This window comes from Anabrus simplex, chromosome 5 (assembly GCF_040414725.1).
Source record: "Anabrus simplex isolate iqAnaSimp1 chromosome 5, ASM4041472v1, whole genome shotgun sequence".
Classification (NCBI taxonomy): domain Eukaryota; kingdom Metazoa; phylum Arthropoda; class Insecta; order Orthoptera; family Tettigoniidae; genus Anabrus; species Anabrus simplex.
This window is the reverse complement of record NC_090269.1, coordinates 197894281-197916921: the sequence shown is the minus strand read 5'-3', so window position 1 is coordinate 197916921 and position 22641 is coordinate 197894281. Positions and strand designations below refer to the sequence as shown.

At 38.7% G+C, this 22641-nt stretch overlaps 1 protein-coding gene across 2 annotated transcripts in view; it reads left to right on the top strand.

The window, feature by feature from the left end:
- Cap-D2 (CAP-D2 condensin subunit) overlaps window positions 1–22641 on the top strand; it is a 410800-nt gene that overhangs the window by 233375 nt on the left and 154784 nt on the right. For both annotated transcript variants that reach the window (XM_067148430.2, XM_067148432.2), the window contains exon 9: window positions 17346–17514. In XM_067148430.2, coding sequence (XP_067004531.2) covers window positions 17346–17514 — 169 coding nt within the window. The remainder of the gene's footprint in view (window positions 1–17345; window positions 17515–22641) is intronic.

The following is a 22641-nucleotide window of genomic DNA, read 5'->3' as shown; positions in this document are numbered from 1 at the left end:
TTCATCCTCATCCCATATCACTATATCTCCTGCAAACAACATGGCTTTTTTTGCCTGTCTTCTCAATCTCTGTTTAATGGTCTTATGAATTTCATCCATGACTACAATGAATAGTATGGGGGTAGTAGATTTCCCTGTCGGAGACCAGTTTCAACATTAAACCCTTTTGTTTTTCTTATACTAGTCTTCACACTACTAACACAATATTTGTACATAGCTTTTACTTCCATTCTGTTAACTTGTTTTTTCCTTAATGTGTCCCATGCCAACTGTCTGGGCACACTGTCATAAGCTTTCTCAATGTCAATAAATGTCATTGTAAAGATCAGGTCAAACGTTGATCTATCTTTCCTAAAACCATACTGTTCTTCTTTCATTTCTCCACTAGCTTCCTCCTCAGTCTTCCTTCCAATACTCTCTCAAATATCTTAGCTACGTGGGCAATAAGAGTGATCCCTTTGTAGTTATTACATTCCTTTTTATCACCCTTTTTAAATATCGGGTTAATTAAACCCTTTTCCCACTCTTCTGGGATCTCTTTCTTCCTCCAGATTATTTTAAATAATCTATACAGCCACTGTAGCCCTATTGGTGCTGCTGCTTTTATCATTTCCATAGTTACCTCATCCACTCCTGCTGCTTTATCACTCTTCATTTTTTGTATGTCTTTTTCTATTTCAAACATCGATATCTCTTTTACTTGTTCTTCTTCTTTCCTCATTGTTTCTTGCTCCTTCTCAGCTACCAGTTCACAGTATTTAATATTTAGCAATTCTGAGAAGTACTCTTCCCATCCTTTTAGTATGTCATCTCTCTGCGTCAATATCTGCCCCGTTGCAGTTTTTACAAATTTTGTATCTTCCCTATTTCGTAAACTATTTTTCAAAACCATACACAACCTTTTTACTTCCCTTTATATCCCCCTGTAAAGTATCTGTGAAACTATCCCAGCTCTTCCGTTTCTCTTGTGCTATTTTCTTCCATACCTTTTTGGCTTCTTTATATTTCTGCCAATTTTTCTGTACTATCACTGCCTATCCACTTCCTCCAAGCGATTTGTTTTTCTCTAACTGCTAACTTTACCCTGCTGTTCCATCAAGGAGTCTCCTTCTACTTTTTCCTCCCTGATAGTCTTCCACAGGTGTTTACTGCACACTTTACAAATCCATTTCTGAATTATGTCCATTCCTCTTCCACACTCTTCATGTCATCTTTGGGAATTTCCTTCTTCAGATCCTCTTGAAACTTTTCCCTTATTTATTTCGCTTTTTATTTCCATCCCTTTATTTTTCTTTCCCTTTTTTTCCTATTAATTTCGTTATTTTCCAAAGTCATTTGGCTACCACCACTTTATGGTCTCCTTATCTTCCAGTTGTCTATGTTTCTCCTCCACCAGAATAAGATCAATCATTGCGTTTGTCTTTCTATCTCCCCAACCATATCTAGTTATTTTTTGTGAGTTCTTTGGTCTAAACCATGTATTGCCAACAATTAATCCATTCCTTCTACAAGAATCTATTACCAAATCTCCTTCTTCATCTTGGTTTCCATAACTATAGGGGCCAATTTCTTTTCCCTGTCTGTCTGTTCCAACATATGCATTCATGTCCCCCATTACTACAACCTCTTTGTCTTCAATACAACTTTCCAGTTTTTGTAGAAACTCTACTAAACATTCATCTGCATTCCCCGATTGGGGTGCATAAACCTGTATAAAATCCTTGATTCTACTCTCAAGTCCAACTTTAATTATCCTGTCACTGATCTGGTCAATTTTGTCCGCATATTGCACTAGGTCTTCTCTCAGTATAACACCAACACCATTTGTTGCCATCTTTCCTCCACTCCAATAGAATTTATACCCTTTCTTCAATTCCTTTTGACCTTTCCCCTTCCATTTTGTCTCACTTATTCCCATCATTGCTATGTCCTTCTTCTCCATATATTCTATCAATTCTTCTACCTTGCCATTCAAAATCATGACATTGATGATACCGATTCTTGTGATGTCCGATAGCCCACTTCTCACAGTTCCCCCAGAGCACCGGGAACTGCGCGTCACCTCAGGGTGACGCCCTAGCATTTTCTGAGGCCTCGATTCATTCGCACTCATTTTATAGGCTTTTTGTATGATGGGTTCGCCACTCCCAAAGGCACTTTCTTCTGCCAGGTTCAAATTAGGTCGCCCCTAACATGGCGTCAGATGCCTTTCGTAGCCGCTCCTCTGGAGTACAGACGCTACGGGTTTACCCCTTCCGCCCTGTCCACTGTACCGAAGTCCATCTTCTCCGCCATAGATGCCGTTGGGGTCTTCACCCATAACCCAGGGCAAGCGCCCTCCATATTTATGATCCCTGGAGAGAGGGTGTCCCAGTATTTTAAAACCCCCAGGATTGGGCTACTTGTTCGTCCACGGGTTGTATTGGGTATTTCAATCAGCCCTATCCGCCACCTGGAGATGTGCTCTGTAGGGGTCAGGTTCCCCTGGAGAAGCAAGAGATAATGCAAAATGATGGAAGTGGGAAGATAATTTTAAAGAATATTAAGTAATTGCTTAAATTGATGGAATAATTATTCTGATGAAGATGCAGTACCTTTTAGCCAATTTTTCAAATGTATTATACTGTATAATCCATATCTATTGACCATAAACAAAGAATTTCTAAGAAAAGTGCATGCTCAAACTAGAAACAAATAGCCTTGGATATTTCAAGGGGGAAGAAAGTGCTATATAATTATAAATCTAGAATAGTAACATTGTTGCGTATTGTGTAGCTGGATCTTCAGTTAGCCACCACATGTTTAATTCTTATTGTTACGATTTTATCTTGGATGCTCTTCTCTATTTTGTTTGTTGCTCATCAGTTCTTAAAGAAGTTTGGTGTACTGTAGTACCATGAGCTTCTAGAAATAAACCAGCCACAGTTTTCTGTTTACGACCCTATGATTGAAGAAAGTATGTTATAGTTGGTTCATCAATGGATATCTTCTCTTCGTCCACTTCCCAAAGTGAATTTTGGATCAATCAATTCTGCAGCATTTGTTTGCTTTATTTATGGTGATTATGTTTGTACATCAATTGCTACCCTTAGGACCTGTTGTATAAAGTGTTTGATTTTAGATCAGAGACGAAATTGATCTCAGTTCATGCTAAACTCGTATTTTTTGGTTGTATAAATGTAATCTGAGATCATTTTGCACTGAACTAGGATTAACTTTGACTGGAGAAATTTCTCCGATCAAACTTATAACCGGCAACTGGTAAACGACACATAGTAAAGGAAAAAGGAAAACTTATATTATATGGAATTTTAACACCTTTAACGCAAACCAAAACACCAGATAAACGGCATCATAAAATAAACAAATGAAACTCAGGTTGGGCAATGTGACGACTATAAGAAAGGATGTGGAGCAGGCGTGGGAACCCTACTTAGGGCCATGAGGATACGTAGGTTGAGGATTTTAAGGAAAATCAGCGGTGACCCCTTGATCTGTTTATATGTTTTCCAAAATAGACATTCCAAACAAAATTCATCGATTCAAAATTCAAGTTAATATAGGCCAAACATGCGAGTTCAGGATCAATGTACCAAGGGCTATTCCCTTAAGTCCATCTTAATTTATATTTAATGTTTGCTTGTATTTTCACATAGGAGTTTACCCCTACCGCCCTGACTCACCACTCTATTATGAAGATGCCTTAGCTTCCATTATGTATAATTTTAATATCATGTGGTTCCTATTACCGTTAATCATTGTATTCTGTATGTTACATTTTGTTAAAGTATCTTTTGGTTAGAATCTGGAACACACCGCATGAACTGCTTGCATACTTACCCAATCTTTTTACCATTATAGTTTTAATGTGTACCACAAGAATGTTTTAGAACTTTTTCAAATGATTAGAACTGTATTTAACATTATTTTAACATATTATGTGCTGTATATGAGTAAAATAAGTGGAGTTTTAAGGCGCACTTCGCACGTCATAAAAAACTTTGACAATGTTTTAGACCAAGAGAGAAACACCAAACATACGTCATATAACACTTTCAAGTTCAAAAAATTTTAATATCTAATATCACATTATCAGATTGGTGATACAAAGCTAGAACAGGTCGATAATTTCAAGTATTTAGGTTGTGTGTTCTCCCAGGATGGTAATATAGTAAGTGAGATTGAATCAAGGTGTAGTAAAACTAATGCAGTGAGCTCGCAGTTGCGATCAGCAGTATTCTGTAAGAAGGAAGTCAGCTCCCAGACGAAACTATCTTTACATCGGTCTGTTTTCAGTCCAACTTTGCTTTACGGGAGTGAAAGCTGGGTGGACTCAGGATATCTTATTCATAAGTTAGAAGTAACAGACATGAAAGTAGCAAGAATGATTGCTGGTACAAACAGGTGGGAACAATGGCAGGAGGGTACTCGGAATGAGGAGATAAAGGCTAATTTAGGAATGAACTCGATGGATGAAGCTGTACGCATAAACCGGCTTCGGTGGTGGGGTCATGTGAGGCGAATGGAGGAGGATAGGTTACCTAGGAGAATAATGGACTCTGTTATGGAGGGTAAGAGAAGTAGAGGTAGACCAAGACGACGATGGTTAGACTCGGTTTCTAACGATTTAAAGATAAGAGGTATAGAACTAAATGAGGCCACAACACCAGTTGCAAATCGAGGATTGTGGCGACGTTTAGTAAATTCTCAGAGGCTTGCAGACTGAACGCTGAAAGGCATAACAGTCTATAATGATAATGTATGTATGTATGTATGTATGTATGTACATTGTTTTAATGTAATATTTTATTCACAAGTAGAATAAGTAGATTTTTAAGTCATATTTTGTATGTCACATAAATTTTGACGATTGCTTTAGACCAAAGAAAAAACATAACATATTTGTATAATATTATAGTTCATAGCAAATGACATTCTTTGTTGGATTCAATGATGCTTTAATTATACATGTTAATATATTTTATGATCAGCTGAAGATGACCCATATAGTGGTTGAAAACGGTCCTGTGTATTAATAAGATACAGACATGTTTTAGAAGTCACTTACCAATAAAGTATTGATTAGGTGTATAATTGTGTATACAGCTTCAACAAGTCAAAGAATTAGATAATGCACCGATGGAGGAGGAAATGATTAGTGCAATAGAGCAGCAGATGCCGGTCGAAATTCAATATTGAATATCAAGACGCTAGTGGATGCTGAGGCCGTTCTGAGACAGACCAAACAACTCATGCAGATCCCACAGGAATGTTCGACACCACGACCATCAGGTGAACTGAATTAATGCCACCGTGGAAGAGGAGAAACCACGAGGAAGAGACCAGGGGACTAACACGTTCGTTAGGCAGGAAGGGATGTGGCAGCCACGGCCAGAGTACCGCTATAACTAAGGGAACCACTACAGTTAGCAAACCGCTAGATTCAAGCGATGGAACCCAGGAAATCGGCGATGGCAAGAAAGGAGACCAGCGAGACAAGAAGAAAATTCAAGCCTCTGCAGAAACGGAAGAGTGTTTACTAACCGCATGAGAGCTGCAGGCTGAGAATGGAATCCACACAGCTGAAATTTCACAGAAGAAATGGAAGAGAGATGAAGAGAGTCCGAGAAATACTTAGATGAATAGGCAAGGAAGGAAAGAGAGAAGGAACAATGTGACGCAAGTACGATAACGGGTATAACTTGAACAACTTAACAATGGGTAACTAATGCAGATATCGAGCTTGAATTATTATGGTTATTATTATTTTACGATTATTATTATTATTATTATTATTATTATTATTATTATTATTATTATTATTATTATTATTATTATTATTATTATTATTATTATTATTATTATTATTATTATTGTACCGGGAGGTACACTCCAATGCCGCGCATTTAAATCGCGTAAAAGAACTCCTCTACTGGTGAAACAGTGAAATTAAAACTAGACCAACTTATAAATTTACTCAGAAGATGTCACCTCTAAAATATGATATAATTTTGTTGTTGTGAAGTTTCCTGAACTGACTGTGTGAATTTCTACTTGTTTTGTTTTCCATTCATCAAGAAGTTTGGACATTCTCCCATAGATGACACTACCAAAAATCTATGATCATGCATCCTGGTGTGAAGTGAAAGAACTTTTGATTTAAAGAAGTTTTGTATTCATAAGTTTTTTTACTAATTGATGTTCATTTATTTTTGGGTTGGCCAATATTTTTCTTTTCTTTTCACCAGTTTTGAATCCAACCAATCAATCATTTCTGTAATTAATTTTCTACCAATCACAGGCTTCTTCTTCGATTTTAAGTGTAACCTTGTAATCAAACAATAAAATTCTGTGGGTGATGTAACTGTACGAATGTACGATCCCCAAATTTTTAGGTTAGGAAATTTTTGTAAAATAGTTCTTAATATTGAAGTCATGTAAACCATGTAATTTTGATCATTTATATGTAAAAACATAAGATTAGAAGAACAATTTGTAGTAGGGAATTTTGTATATATATGTAACTTTAATTTGTGTAAGTGTCTGCGCATGGCATGGCAGTGTAGGTTGCTCAAGAATTGTGCAACATGGAAAACGGTGGCTATATCGGGAGAGACGGTTAAAGTCAGTTGAAAGTGTTGTAACAAAGTGGCTTGGAAAACCGGGGTACGCCAGGTAGTATTGGCTGAAGATTAGAGTGGATCAATGTGAATGTACATGAGTGGACGTTCTATGTCACATCAGACGCACGATAGCCAATACGAGGGCTTTGTTTTAAGTGAGGTTTGGTTGACTGAGTGACGCGTGAAGATGTGCCTATGAGAGCGTTGCTACCAGTAAACATTTTGGGACGCTATAACCATGTGTAGCAAGCCTATATAAGTACGTACGAGTGTGCGGCAAGTCATTCTTATTCTGATGCTGATTCTGTGTGTTTCTCATTCGGACCGGTGCGCGGGAGCTACATATTTTGCGCAGTTTCCTATGCGATCTTCTATTGTTTGTGAGTATCTTTTACGGAGTGAACATGGTATAATCACAGATGCTAATTAGTTTCCGGCTTTGCGGTGGACGTTCTGTACACTGTAAAAGATGCTACTAAGTGTTTGATACTCAAACTCTGTATAATAATTAGGCCTGTACTACAATTCTTCTATAAGATAATGTACAGTGGATGTGGTGGTGCATAGTGAATCTACATTATAATTATATGCCCTCACGGACCATTTTGTAGAGCTTGAACAACTCTACATTTCTTGAGAAAGGAATTCGTCGGCCAAGCATGCAGTTTCAGTTGGTGAGGCGTCACACTAACCTGTGCGGCAATCGGGAAGGACTCAAAACGTCGATGAAGAAGTGTGTAAATAAGATTAGGGATGCTCTTCATAAAGAAGGTTGCATCTGTACGTAGAGAAAGTCGTCGTACTTTTCTTTACCAGATTAGGATTTTCTTCTGTAACAGTAGAGAGTGCAGTGCGACTCTTACCTGGAGGTATGTTAAGGAATGTATATAGTGAAAATAACTTTTATTGATGGTTTGTAGATGTTTGTAATTTGCCTTTGTAAACAGCAAACACGAGTAGGTCTCGTCAAGTAATGATTTTGTTGGTCGTAGTTGTTTGTAATTTGCCTTTGTAAACGGCAAACATGAGTAGGTCTCGTCAAGTAATTATTTTGTTGGTTTTTAGTTGTCTGTAAATTTGCCCTTTGTAATCGGCAAACACAAGTTGGTCTCGACAACTGGTTTTTTTTTTTTTTTTGGTGGTTTTTAGTTGTCTATATATTTGACCTTTGTAAACGGCGAACAGGTGTTGGTCTCATCAAGTGATGATTATTGTGGTATTTGTTATATATTTTTTATTATTTTGGGAGTAAAGTCATGGAATGAAACTTGCACTAAATCTTTTATCAGTGGAGTAAGAATGAACCTGGCATGCTACCTAACTTCAATTTCAGGGGTAAATAGCAACAGGTAAGGTGATGAAGTAAGTCTGGAGCTTCGTCAGCCTGATGACCGTCGCCTTGGGAGAGGGAGTTGCTCGTTGCTCTACAGAGTTAATTATTCCTGCAATTGTTGTGCGCCCATTCTTGTTATTTACACTTATTTTAGTTACCGTTTATTCATTTCATATTTTCAATAGCTTGCAGAAGTTACAGTGTGTCTTGATTATTCATGAATGGTCTCAAACTTTCCCGAGGGTTTATAAACTGCGGATTTTCTCGTCTCTTCTTCTTCCCTTCCGTAATGTATTAATTTATCATTATACGAGTCACCTCAGTAGTTTGGGAATAGTCCCTGTTTCATCGGCCTAGTGCCCTTTAGGTTTTAGGAGTTCATATCTACGCCTCCATTCAATTTGTGTTTCGGGTCATTTACTTAACCTGTTCTTTTCCACAAAGGCCCAATAGGTTGGGTACAAATACCCCTGTTTCAAATTTATAAGTTGTGCCTTGATGGCGAGTGATTTTAATTTTCTGATATTGCCTTGAATAGGCTAGAAGAAACTGAGAGCCTGTTGGCTCTTTTCCTACTGTTGTAAAAGTGCCTCTGGGAGGCTTGATATTGTAATTCACGGAGCAAGTGCTCCATGTATGAGGGGATTTCTGCCCTTTACTAAAGTTGTCCTTCTTTAAATTGTATATTTGAGCTGGGAGCTGTAAAGCGAGGGGCTAGAAGAAACTGAGAGCCTGTTAGCTCTTTTCCTAGTGTTGTAAAAGTGCCTCTGGGAGGCTTGATATTGTAATTCATGGAGCAAGTGCTCTATGTATGAGGGGATTTCTGCCCTTTACTAAAGTTGTCCTTCTTTAAATTGTATATTTAAGCTGGGAGCTCAAGCATTGTAAAACGAGGGGCTCGAAGCCCAGTACCTGCCAAATTCAGTAATATTGTATTTTCCTTGACTTGTTCCAAAATTGCTAATTGTACCTGTTATATTGTTATTTGTTGATTTTTGAAATTCTAAAGAAATATAACCTTTGTTAAAGTTTTAAATTAACTTTGATATTGTAGTTAGGCCCATTCACCCCAGCACCTTATCACCTCTGCGATCCACGATAAACCCCGGAACAAGTGGTAGCAGAGAGTGGTTGAATGGGTCTCAATTAAGCCCCTTTTAACGGCTAATCATAGTATCCGTTGCGAACTCTAAGAATTTTCTCGGTCGCTGGAAATTTTCTAAATTTGTAAATTGCTTTCATCATGTCTGGCCCTCGCGAAGTCCTCCATCCCGGCTATTTGCGCAAGGAGGAATTGATTTGCAAATTGCTTATTAGAAATGTTCAATCTGGAGGCACGGTTGCGGCAGATACAACCAAACTGAAGGAGTCCCTAGAATTGCCTATTAGTATCCTAACTTTGGGAGAGAAGGATATTGATGAGGCTCTATCCACTATCATGGACGACACCACCGAGCTAGCTTCTGTAGTAAGCTTTTTTGAAGTGAGTGATCCATTTTTATAACAGGGTGAGCGATCTATTGTCTCTAAAATTAAAGGAAGATCATGCTAAGGAGGCGGCTAATTTAGTGGATCATCCATCAAAAAGTCCAATAAAGTTAGCCAATTGTTAACTGGGGCAGCTGCTCCCAAAACCGACCAACCCACTGTGGTTAACATCGTAAGTGAGGAGGATTCTTCCAAGAATATAAAAAGTAGAAAATCTGTAGCAGCGCAACAAACTTCTGCCCCATTAGGAAATGAGTCTGATCGTTGTACCTCAATTCCACCTTTCTTTTTAAATAATGCTGTGTCTGAAGTTTCTTCACCCCCTAGGCCGTTACCAACTATGTCACCTGGGTTCAATAGTCTGCCTGATCCTTTGGCCATGTTGCTTAGGGGAATTTCTAAGTTTTCCATTAACTCCACAAACAATGTCATTTCATTTTTAAGATTCTTAGTTGAATTTCAAGATCACGCATTAGTGTTTTCCCTTTCTCACTTTCAAATTCTTCAAATAATTTACCCTTACTCCATCGGCGTCCTCTCGGACAAAATAGTCAAAGCAATAGCTGAGCAATCTTCTATAGAAGACTTCCACGCCCATTTCTTAGCTAAATTCATTCCGGCTCGGGTTCAAAAATACTATTTCAGAGTACAGCGACTGGATGAAAACCTGGCAGACTTCATTCAAGATATTAAGTTCTACACAAGGGTATTTGCTCTTCATTTCCCAGAAGATCAAATTGTGCAGACAATTGTGGAGTGGATTTCCCCGCCCTATAGGTCGTACCTATGTTTTGCGTCGTGTCCTCAAACTTTTTCAGAATTAGAGGCTATGGCGGTCTCAGTCGAAGGAGTTACGTATGCCGACACCTTACGAGTCCCTAAGGAGCCCCCTCCGTCTTCGAGTAACTTTCGGCCTCAACCTCGCCGAACCTTCTCCACCCGCAAATGCTATGCTTGTGGGTCGACAGATCATCTGCGTAACAAGTGCCCTTTGATTAAATCCAGTGGGACAAAGAATGGAGCAGGTTCATTGCAAGGATGTTTCAAGTGTGGCTCCTTTAATCACCTCACCAAGAATTGCCCTAACGCCAATAGCACCCCCTCCTGTTCAACTTCTGGTGCAACCTCCACCAACTCGAATAATAGGAAGTGACTAGTGGCATCGGCTGAGTCAGCAAATTCATCTTCCCAAGGCTCAGCCCCGGTAAAAACCACCGAAAGCTCGGAACAGGGTAGAAGTTCTTCTAACCCCGCATTTGAATGCCCTAAAGAATGCCTTAGGATTGCGGCAGAGTCCCCCCGCACTGGTACCTTTTCTCAAAATTGAGTTGAACAATGAACTGGTCACTGCCCTGTTAGACTCAGGGAGTGTTTGTTCCATCATTTCAGCGTAATGGTATTCAAAATTAAAGTCTGTCTGTAAACTTTCTGATTATTGTTCGTCTTCAGTTCAATGCGTTTCGGCTAACTCCTCTCCCTTAGAAATTTTAGGGTTTATCTTTGCCAAAATACGGATCCCTAAATTCACCTGGAAAGTTAAATTGTTTGTGGCTAAGCACTTGTCTTGCCCCATAATATTAGGGGCAGACTTCATGTCTCATACCGGTCTAGTGCTAGACATTCAGAGCAAGTTGTGCACCTTCAAATTTGCAAGTAACTGTAAAACTCCTTTGTTTAAGTGTAATTCTGCATCATGTTCATCTGTTTCGCCTATCCAGGATGAGATGTTGTTAGACCTTAGACATCTAAGTTTACCTGAGGAGCAGGCTGAAAATATTCGTCAATTGTGTCAGTCGTTTCCAGATGTGTTTTCTGATACTCTTGGTGTTACTGACTTTATTGAATTTAAGATTGAGGTTACTGATTCAACCCTGGAAAGCCGCAGGTGACAAGGCGATCGACAAGCTAACAGAGATCATTCATGAGATCTGGGAAACAGAGAAAATTCCAAGTGACTGCACAACAGCCCTGATTAATCCCCTTCATAAGAGAGGTGACAAAGCAGATGTAAACAACTACCGTGTCATCTCCTTCCTTCCGATAATGTACAAAATTCTCTCGAAAGCCCTTCAGACCCGGGCAGAAGAGCAGCTCGATTCACAGTTGGGTGGATATCAAGGAGGGTTTAGGAAAAGTCGATCATGTGCAGAGCAGATCATGAATCTTAAGTCTGTTCTTTCCTATCTGAATCTCAGAAATAAGAAGTTTGTGGTTACCTTCATTGACTTCAAAAAAGCCTATGATTCTATAGATCGTAATACACCCCTCCAAATTTTAAAGGAGATGGGTTTGGACAACAAAACGAGAGCAATTATCCAACAGACTCTAACCAACACAACCTATAGAGTAAAATTCAGGGGAGAGATTTCGGACATGTTCGAAATCAAGACAGGTGTAAGGCAGGGAGACGGATTATTGCCTCTACTCTTCAACTGTGTACTGGAGAAAATAATTCGTGAATGGCGCAAAGGGATGTCCAAGGAAGAGGTCGGGATAGGAATCCAAATAGGATACATGAGAACTGGCCTGACGATAGATTGCCTAGCTTTTACAGATGATCTTGCGATATTCTCTGATTCTCTACATACTGCTGCATAACAAATCAACCTACTCCTGATCTCCTTTGAAAAAACAGAGTTTATAACGAATATCAAGCCAGCTCCTAGAGAGTTAATTTTAGAACAGGGGAAAATAAAACGAGCAGAAAAGTTTATATACTTAGGCGAGTGGATAGCACCTAACAACTCTGAGAAACTAGCAATCACATCTTGAATCAACAGGATGGAATTGGCATACCAACTAACTAGAAATATCTACAACAAAAATCAGTGTCCATCAAGGCCAAGCTTAGGCATTATTGTTCAGTCATTTGTCCAGAGGCCCTTTATGCATCGGAATGCCTTGTATTGAACAGGAAGGGTTTAATTGAAAAGTTAGAAACCAAAGAAAGAAAAATCCTGAGAAAGATCCTAGGACCAATCAGAGAAAATGCTGAGTACAGGAGACGGCATAACTATGAACTGTACCTGCATGTGGGAAGGATAATGGATACCATTCGGAAATGGAGGATTAATTTTTATGGCCATATAACACGTATGAGCTCGCAGAGATTGACCAACCGGATCTTCCTACTTTGTAAACAAGAAAACCAAGGGACCCTGGTTCACAGAAGTTGAAAAAGACCTTTAAGAAATAGGGATCACACATGAAGAAATCCAGGAACGTGTTCCTCTCGAGAAGAAAGTTTGAGCATACCAGCTATTCCAAGAAAAGCCGAAGTTGAAAACGGGCAAGAAGTGGACTGATGAAAGAAAGGAGGCTCACAGAAAGCGAATGCAGGAATAGTGGCAAAGAATTAAAGCTCAAGGATGCAAACTGTTGAAATAACGTTGTCCACAGCCGACCGAAATGAATAATGATGATGATGATGATGATGATGATAATGTTAATAATAATAATAATAATTGTTACCGTGTTTTAGTGGTAGGTAGAGGTGAAAGAAGGTGCGGGCGTGAACGGGTCTCAAACTACGGAATCAAAGTTAATATAAAATTTAACAAGGTTATATTTTCTTTTCAAAAACAAGGAAATAACAAGCATGGCAGGTACAAAGTAGCAAATCAAAAGGGTAGTTACAATATTTACAGAATTTGGGCTTCGCGCCCTGACTATACACTGCTTGGGCAATCAGCTCAGTTTTACCCCAAACACAAATTTCAACAGAGGGGCAGAAAACCCCATTCATGCCTAGGAGCCCTTGCTCCAAATTACACTGAAAAGCCTCCACGAGGCGTACAACACTCAATTTTCAAAAGAGCCACTCGCTCTCAAATTTAAGCCTCTCCCAGGCCACACCAAACTCCAACTTCAAGTTGTCCTCAACGGACATAAACACAGGGGTAAAATACCCAATCTACTGAGGTCTATTAAATGAAAAGCAGTTTAATTAAATGACCTCTAAAATAACAATTTGAGAGGAGGCGAACTTGCACTCCTAATACACTTTGATTAAGACCTACTTGGCACTAGGCCGTTAATACAAGGGCTAATCCCATACTAAAGAGGTGACTTAAGAAGAGAACAATTTGTTTTACGTTATCGAAGAATAGGTTGAGAAAAATAAGTTCACCTCAAAACAATATGAGTGGGAGCTCGAGAGGGTTAGCACTCTCTATCCCAGTATGTAGCTTTAAAAGAGAATAAATGAAAAGAGTAGTTACATTTAGGAAACGGTTACATGGTGGAAAGCTTAGAACCCGCCCCGAGAGTTAAACTGCTGAGCAAGCAAGGAAAGAAGTTATTAATCGGCCATTACCTTGTTGTTGACCGCTGCCGAGGAAAGAGGCGCTTCCCGCCTCCTGCTATGTACTTAATACACTGAAAGATGGAACAGAAGTGGCCCGGAGACCCTAAAATCAGCAGTTTATATCCTCTCGCAGAAGTTTCTAGGCGTTAGGGGAATGAAAACACCCTCCCGCACATTCTTTATTGGCTAGGGTACAGAAACATATCCAAGTAGGGGGAAGATACATCGGATTGGTCGAGAAAAAACTCAAAGAAATTCGGGATTGGATAAATCTAAAACAAGGGGAAAAAGAGGGGTATACAGCCAACTTAAACAATAACAGAAGGAAATTTAGCAAAGAACAAACATTTGAAATAAAAATTTCTCCAACAAAATAGTTCTTTGACTTCGCACTAGGTTGCACTATTGTTGATCTTCAGTAGTGTCCTCTAGAAGAGAAAGTTCACACTTCTTACTTCAAGCAAAACAAAAACACATCAAAAATGACACAGTTCAAAAACTCAAAATTTTCCACGTGGTGACATCTTCAGAGAAAGTAGAGAATTGATAGCGTAGATAAAGTTCAGACTTCCTCCAGCAGAGGAGTTTCAACAGGCGCACCTTTTAAATTAGCGGAGTGGAGGTGTACCGCCCGGTACAATAATAATAATAATAATAATAATAATAATTGTTACCGTGGTTGGTGGATCAGCAGAGGTGAAAGAAGGTGCTGGGGTGAATAGGTCTAACTACCAAATCAAAGTTAATTTTAAAACTGTAACAAGGTTATATTTTCTTTCCTTTTTTAGAGTTTCAATCTTAACAATCTTTCACTAAGTGAACACAATCATATATCAGGTACAATGACAAACTAGAAACAAGACAAGAAATATCCCAATTTTAGTGATTTTTACACTCTTGGGCTACGCGTCCCTAGTTTTACAATTTTGAGCTCTTAGCTCAATTTTACCAAAGCACAAATTTTAATGCAAGGGCAGAAATCCCCTCATACCTGGAGCACATGCTCCCAAAATGTTAATGTCAAGCCTCCCAGAGGCACCTTTACAACGCTTGAAAAGAGCTGACATGCTCTCAGTTTTTCAAGCCTCGTAAAGGCAATACCGGACTTTACAATTAATTGCCATCAAGGCACAACTTACCAAAAATGACATGGGGGTATCTTGTACCCAACCTACTGGGCCTTAGCGGAAAAAGAACAGGTTAAGTAAATGGCCTGAAATGCCAAAATGAATGGAGACGTGTACTTGCACTCCTAAATACTCATTTGAAAACCTAAAAGGCATTAGGCCGATGAAACGGGCTATTCCCAAACTACGGAGGTGACTCGTATACGAATAATTTAAGACATTACTGAAAGGAAGAAAACCAGTTACGAAACGTAGTCACCTCAAACCAATATGAAGGGGAGCTCAAGAGGGTACAGCACTCTCTATCCCCGATTTGCAGTTAAAGATTTTATGAAGTTTCACATAAGCCGGCAGAAAATTACATTTTTAGGAAAGTAGGTTACATAGTAAAAGTTTCGGACCCTTCCCGCGGGTTAAACTGCTGAGCTAGCAAGAAACAAAGATGTTAAACAGCCATTACCTTGCTGAAGACCTGCTGTCTGATGAAAGAGGTACCTCCCGCCTTCTGCTTCACATACACACACTTAGGTAGATGTTGATCAAGTGGCCAAGAGACATAAAAATTCGCAGTTTATAAACCCTCGGGGAAAGTTCGAGACCTTTCTTGAATAATCAAGCCACACCCTCTTACTTTATTGGCGGATACAAGGTTACACTCAAAATCGAAGAAGAAACCCAAGATTGGTTAGAAATTAATTACAGAAATTAGGGATTGGCTGAATTCAAAACAGGCAGAAAGAAGAGATCAATATTGCCAACCCAAAAATGAATGAACATAATTTAGTAATGAACAAACTTATGAATACAAAATTTCTTCAAAAAAGTTCTTTCACTTCGCACCAGGGTGCATGATCATAGTTTTTGTAGTGACATCTATGAGAGAATGTCCACACTTCTTGAGGAACAGGAAACAAAACAAGTTGAAATTCACACAGTACTGGCAACTTCATAAACACAAAATTAAGGTAGTGATATCTTCTGAGGAAAAGTTTAAGTAGGTCTAGTTCCAAGTTCAGTGTTTCTCGTATAGAGGAAGTTTTAATTGGCGCAAAATTTAAATGTGCGGCGTAGAGGTGTACTTCCCGGTACAATAATAATAATAATAATAATAATAATAATAATAATAATAATAATAATAATAATAATAATAATAATGCACCTGCTTATAGGTTGGGTTTTTGTTTTGGTTATATTAGTAATTAAATAATAGTGGTCCTGGATATGTTGTAGGGATGTCAAAATTACAGTTAAAATTAGAGTGGAACTTAGTAAGCTTGCATAGATCAATAGGTGTTAGGTTTTTTGTCACAAAATATTATTGAATATTTCTCAGGATTTGTCAATTCTCTACAATGTGATACTGGTAAGGAAGCAGCTGTAGAAAAAAGAAAATCCTTATCCATTCATTTCTTTGAAGAATAGGGGTAATCTCTACAATCCTACGAAAGATGTTATTCATGTGTGAAAACTTAACGAAATGTACTTCAGAGAGAATACATGTAATGGTCTAAGCTCAGTCATGTAAGACATACCTAATGAAGCCACAGTTCATTTGTGTGAAAGAAATTAGTTTTCAAGGTTAAGCTCACATGCGTTAGATCTAAACCCATTGGACATGCATCTTTATCATCCTATTAGCATAATTTCATCACTGTTCTTGAAAATACATGTGAATCGTGCTGTAAGAGAGTGGAATGGAAACAAATCTGTCCATAGATTGGTCTTACGAGGATGGCTACTTTTAAGCATTTGTAAATTTATATACCAATATTTATTTTTTTAACAGTAAAATAAAGGAATTAATAGGTCTAATTAATCAGTATTATTGTTATTATTTCAATGTGCTTTTAATTATTTTAATTATCATTTGTCCAATATTCCCGTTTGGCTACTATTTTACATTAATGCATCGGGATAGTATAGCTTCTGGCTTCAGAATCCTGCTGCTCATTGTCAGTCTAAATATACCTTAGGACGATGTTTATCGATACTAAAACAGTCCTAATAAACCTAAAAGTTCAGGAAGTATCATAAACTCAACTGATATCACATCAGTGTCCCAGCTTCAGTCCATAGATGACGGACAAGGATATTGCAATCTTAAGGCTAACAGCTGACCAACAGCTAATAATTGGAATGTTGCATTATCCTACAAGTAAATAAACATGACTTAGAAACCAGAAACGGCTACTTAAACAAGCATATAAGCAAACCAAAGACTAATAATATAACAGTATAAAAAGAACAATAGTACACTAAACACTAGATAAAAATCAGTCTAATAAATACACTGCAGCTCATATACTGACCAGTCATTTAACCAATGCTGTTAGTATTGGTCTGTTTTTTGTTTTTGTTTAACTTGTTCCTTCCTTGTCTGTTAATAATGAAAATTATAATAACAGGACCTGTGTTGAACTACTTCATGTTGTGTACGTTTTTTTCACTTGTGTGATTTTTACTTGTAGCTTGGTAAGGACATGGAGAAACAATTGGAAACAGAACGTAAACTGCTGGAGGAGTTGGAATTGGAGGCCAAGGTGTCTGAATTGAATACTGCCTGCTCAGAGAAGGAGAAGGAGTGGCATGAAATTGAACCTAAATTGGAGAAGGTTTTACAGAAGGAATTTGATTCTCGTGAGTTACTGGGATACAGTTTCTAACTTAATGAAAATGTTATTCCCAATGTTAATATACCTTGTTGTTATGCATGTTCTTCTCAGTAAGTTTGCAAGTGGTGGTGGTGGTAATTATTTTTGTAAGGGAAAGTACAGTTGTGCAGCCATCCTCTGTGTAAGTTTGCATAGGCCTTTTGTTTATCCTAGCTATTATATTCAGTCATTTTGATGGTTGTGTTTATTATTCTGTTCAAAATATTTAATCTGGAGTTGAAATTTTTTCAGATAAGGCAGAATACACTCAAAACTGGTTTAAACATAGCTCAAGGGGAAGAAATTTGACTGCGAACAACTCACAATTACATGTAAATGAGGAGTCTCTCAAGGCTGTGTACTTGGACCTCCTCTTTTTGCACTCTTTGTGAATGACATTGCAAATACCATATGTATGCTGAAGAAAGGAAAAATAATGCTGGAAGGTACACAGCTGGAAACAGTAGACCAATATAAATATCTTGGGTGCATCATTTCAAGTGATAACAGAATACAGCATGAGATTAACAATCACATTCAAAAATCAGCTCAGTTTTACCATCAAGTTCGGAACCTCCTCCGGAATGAACAAGTTTCCTTAAGATCAAAGCAGATTCTAGTCCAATCATACTTCACCCCCATACTAACATATGGCCTAGAAACCTGCACAACAACCCAACAAGTACTATGGTACAGAAGACAAAAATGGACAGGGTAAGGAATGAAAGAATAAGGGAGGAAGCTGGTGTGTACCCATCTTTGAATGAAAAAGTGACAAGGGCCCGTTTGAAATGGTTTGGCCATGTCAAACGATTGGACAATGGAAGGACAGCAAAACAATGGCTACACACAGTCGTGGCCGGAAAACGACCGGTAGGAAGACCTAGGAAGAGATGGCTGGACCAAGTGAAAGAGGACATAGGAACAAGAGGAGTCAGCTGGGATGTCGTCTTGAGAGAAGAGTGGTACATGGACAGACAGAAGTGGAGAGTGCTCGTAAACCACACCCGGGCAACTGGAGTGGAAAACTGATGATGATGATGATGATGATGATGATGATGATGATGATGATGATGATGATGATGATGATGACCTTCAACTCTACAGGGACTCTACAGCATGAGACCTTTAGGAAAATATAGATGTGCTTAATATTGACCTACAGGCTGGTAGGGACTGGTCTGCTCCACACAGCCTGAAATTGAACCCTACAAAGTCACAAGTAATTCTTCTCGGCCATCAAAATGAAATGACAAGTATAAATAAATGTTCGTTGCCCAGAGGAATCCTTCAGAATGTTCTAATGCCATTTGTATCACAAGTGAAGAATGTCAATCACTACTGATCTGCATTTAGGGCAGTCGCCCGGGATGCAGATTCCCTATCTGTTGTTTTCCTAGCCTTTTCTTAAATCATCATCATCATCATCATCATCATCATCATCATCATTTTCACTTCCTCTCATCCAGTACATGCCAGGTTAGCATATTGATGGCACTTCTCTACCCTTGCTACTCCTCTTCAGTAATTATATTCCAGTCCAGTCTTCTTTATTTTATACTGTTCTTGACAGAGTCCATCCATCTTGCTCTGGGGCTCTCTCTTTCCCTCTTCTATCTTAAGGCCGGTCTCCACTGATTAACATTTATCACCAATATGTTAAATTTAGTATGTTACAATTGACATGTATATTTTGATTGTGTCTTCCAATTGACTTTGCATGTTAACTCAAAATGTTGAGGTTAACACTTTTAACATGTTGGCATGTTTTCTGCTCCAGGTGGAAAACATGTCAAGTCAATTCGTTGTTCGTGAGATGTTGGAGCAGCTTCGACAATTTCCGTGCTGTTTCCATACCAACAGATAGCCTAAACAATGCAAACAACATGCTTCTGGTGAAGTAAAATTATAGTTACAACACTTCACAACACTTTACAACACTTCACAACACTAATTCTCTTTGTTATAAGCTACAAATAATGTATGTGCACGTATGTCATTTTCTCTGCGCTATACAGGTATTAAAATTTATATTCAGAAATGGAGTTGAACAAGGAGATTACTCTGGACTTAATTGACGATATAATAGAAAGGCCTTGTTTGTGGGTTGTCTCATCAAAGGAATACAGAGATAAAGCGAAGCAAGCTGGCAGTTTCCAGGAACCCGCGAGTTCATCAAAAAAGAACTAGCTTCCCTCTGCTCCCAGTACAGTCGAGAATTGCAAAAAGTTCAGTAAAGTCGGAAGTTGGGGGCGGAAGCGGACGATGTTTATACTTCAGAGTGGTTTGCTTTTGAAGCAATGAGCAGGGCGAGGGGAGGAAATATATCTAATAAAACTGCGTTTCTAAATCGTAACATAAAGCAACAGTGGCAATAACAAAGGCCAGATCCTCTTCATCTTTTTTTCTTTTTGCTAGTGGCTTTACGTCGAACCAACACAGATTGGTCTTATGGCAACGATGAGATAGGAAAGGCCTATGATTTGGAAGGAAGCAGCCGTGGCCTTAATTAAGGTGCAGCCCCAGCAATTGCCTGGTGTAAAATGGGAAACACCGGGCGAGTTGGCCGTGCGCGTAGAGGCGCGCGGCTGTGAGCTTGCATCCGGGAGATAGTAGGTTCGAATCCCACTATCGGCAGCCCTGAAGATGGTTTTCCGTGGTTTCCCATTTTCACACCAGGCAAATGCTGGGGCTGTACCTTAATTAAGGCCACGGCCGCTTCCTTCCAACTCCTAGGCCTTTCCTATCCCATCGTCGCCATAAGACCTATCTGTGTCGGTGCGACGTAAAGCCCCTAGCAAAATAAAAAAAAAAAAAAAAAAAAAAAAAAAAAGGGAAACCACAGAAAACCATCTTCAGGGCTGCCGACAGTGGGATTCAAACCCAGTATCTCCTGGATGCAAGCTCACAGCCGTGTGCCCCTAACCGCATGGTCAACTTGCCCGGTAATCCTCTTCATCTGAGTCCATTGTCCTTGTTTGAAAATACTAGACACCACCTAAATGTATTACCATAAATTGATATAATGAACTACCTGTATATAGACAAAGGAAGTCAAGTTTAAAATGTTTATGAAGTGTGGGCACAATGTTAAATGAAACAGTATTCTACATTTAACATTTAATATGTTGGTGGTGTCACCAGTTAACATTTAACATGCCAGTTTTCTATCCCTATCTCTTTTCTGGCCACAACATTTCTTATTCTGTCTCTCCTTGTCTTCCCTACCATACTCCCCAGGAACTTCATCTCACTGTTGTGAATTTTACTGTCATTTCTTACTGTCAAAGTCCAAGTCTCTGCATACATTAATATAAGGGTATAGTACATTTTGTGCATTATCTCTGTACATTTCATAGGAACTTCTTTGTTCCACACCAGGTTCCTTACATTCTGGTAGAACGTATTTCCCACTTGTACCCTTCTGTTGATCTCCTCGTCCAGCCTTGCATCTTGCATTTGTTTCACTTTCCAAATATATGAAGTGTTCAACAGCATCTAGATTTTGTCCCCTGATACGATTCCTTTTATATTTTTCAATATTGTCATTTAAAGCCTCTAGTTGGATTTGCACTTCTGTATTCTTGGCTCCCCAGATTACTGTAATCTGTAAACAACAATATTTTCATATCCTCTCCATATCTTCTCTTTGTGTCCTTTATAATTTCATCCATAACCATTATAAACATAAGTGGAGACAATATACATCCCTGTCTTAGTCCAGTTTGGTTTCTAATCTGTTCTCCACACTGAAGTCTAGACACAACTGAAACAATTCTTATACATTGCTTTCACTAGTTCCTTCGATTGCCTTTCACTTCCTTTTCTTTCCAGGTTCCCCACACCTTTTCTCTATTAACACTATTGTATGCCTTCTTTAGATCAAGGAATACCATCACCAGATCTTTTCCATATTCCAGTCGTTTTCTAAACAGTAACATCATGGTAAATATAGGGTCTATTGTTGATTGCCCTGTCGAAACCCATACTGCTCTTCTTCTTCCAAATTTCTTTCCACCCTTCCTCTCATCCTCCTTTCTATTATTCTTTGCAATATTTTTGCTACTTGTGACAACAGTGCAATTCCTCAATAATTGTTGACGATTTTCTGCCGCCTTTTTTAAATACTGGTATTATTACACCTTTACACCAATTATGAGGCACAGTAGAAGTCCACTATAATGAGCATGGCATATGACGAGAACCCCGTTATAACGTCAGTTTTTGTGTATACCTTCAAAATTCCTATATTAAACTGTGTATTATCCTTTGGTCAAAGTGAGAACCCTATCACCGATGCATCCGTCATTACGAGCGATTAAGGCGACATTCCGGAGATAAAAATTGATATTTTGGTGAAAATCTTTTGATTTATGGAATTGAAAGGATTGAGTTTTTTCTTTCTTGTCACAAAGTTATTCCGTTGAATTCAAACACTTTATCACTTTAATTAACGTATCCACACAGACGCACACGAGATGCTGTCAATTGGTACAATTAATTTTATTCACACATATACACAAATTAACACACACACATAACGTTAATCACAGTATCACAACACAAACACTTCAGTTCGAGAATATAAACAAAGCTGCCATTATTAACAACTGCCAACACAGCACATAGAGGTTACAACCTTGGAACACAAATAAAACAGTTGACTGCGTACAAGCATGTCACTTCAATCTGGAGACTGCGTTTACCGCATGTCACGCGATTAAAGGATTACCTTGCTACACCATAACTCGTCAACTAATAACTTCCAAACAACAACTCACTGTAACTGTAACTCAGTAACTGACTTCACCGTCAAGATCGCCTCTTTATATAAGTGCCTGGCCAGGCGTCTAAAAAAAGAAAAAAGAAAAAAAAAAACAAAAAACCTATTTTCACGCAGGTCTCGCACCTAAGTGGGTTAGTCTCATCGAGGTGGATAAACAGCTGGGGCCATGGGGTCTAGTTACTGAAGACCAACCCTCCTGTCATGGTCCACGCATTAGAGTTGCGGTGAATCAACCAACTGCTGCGCATCCAGAGTGAGCCTGGAGGAGAGGCTACGAATAACACAGTACCATCTGGTCATCCTGACGGGAACACATTGACTATAATC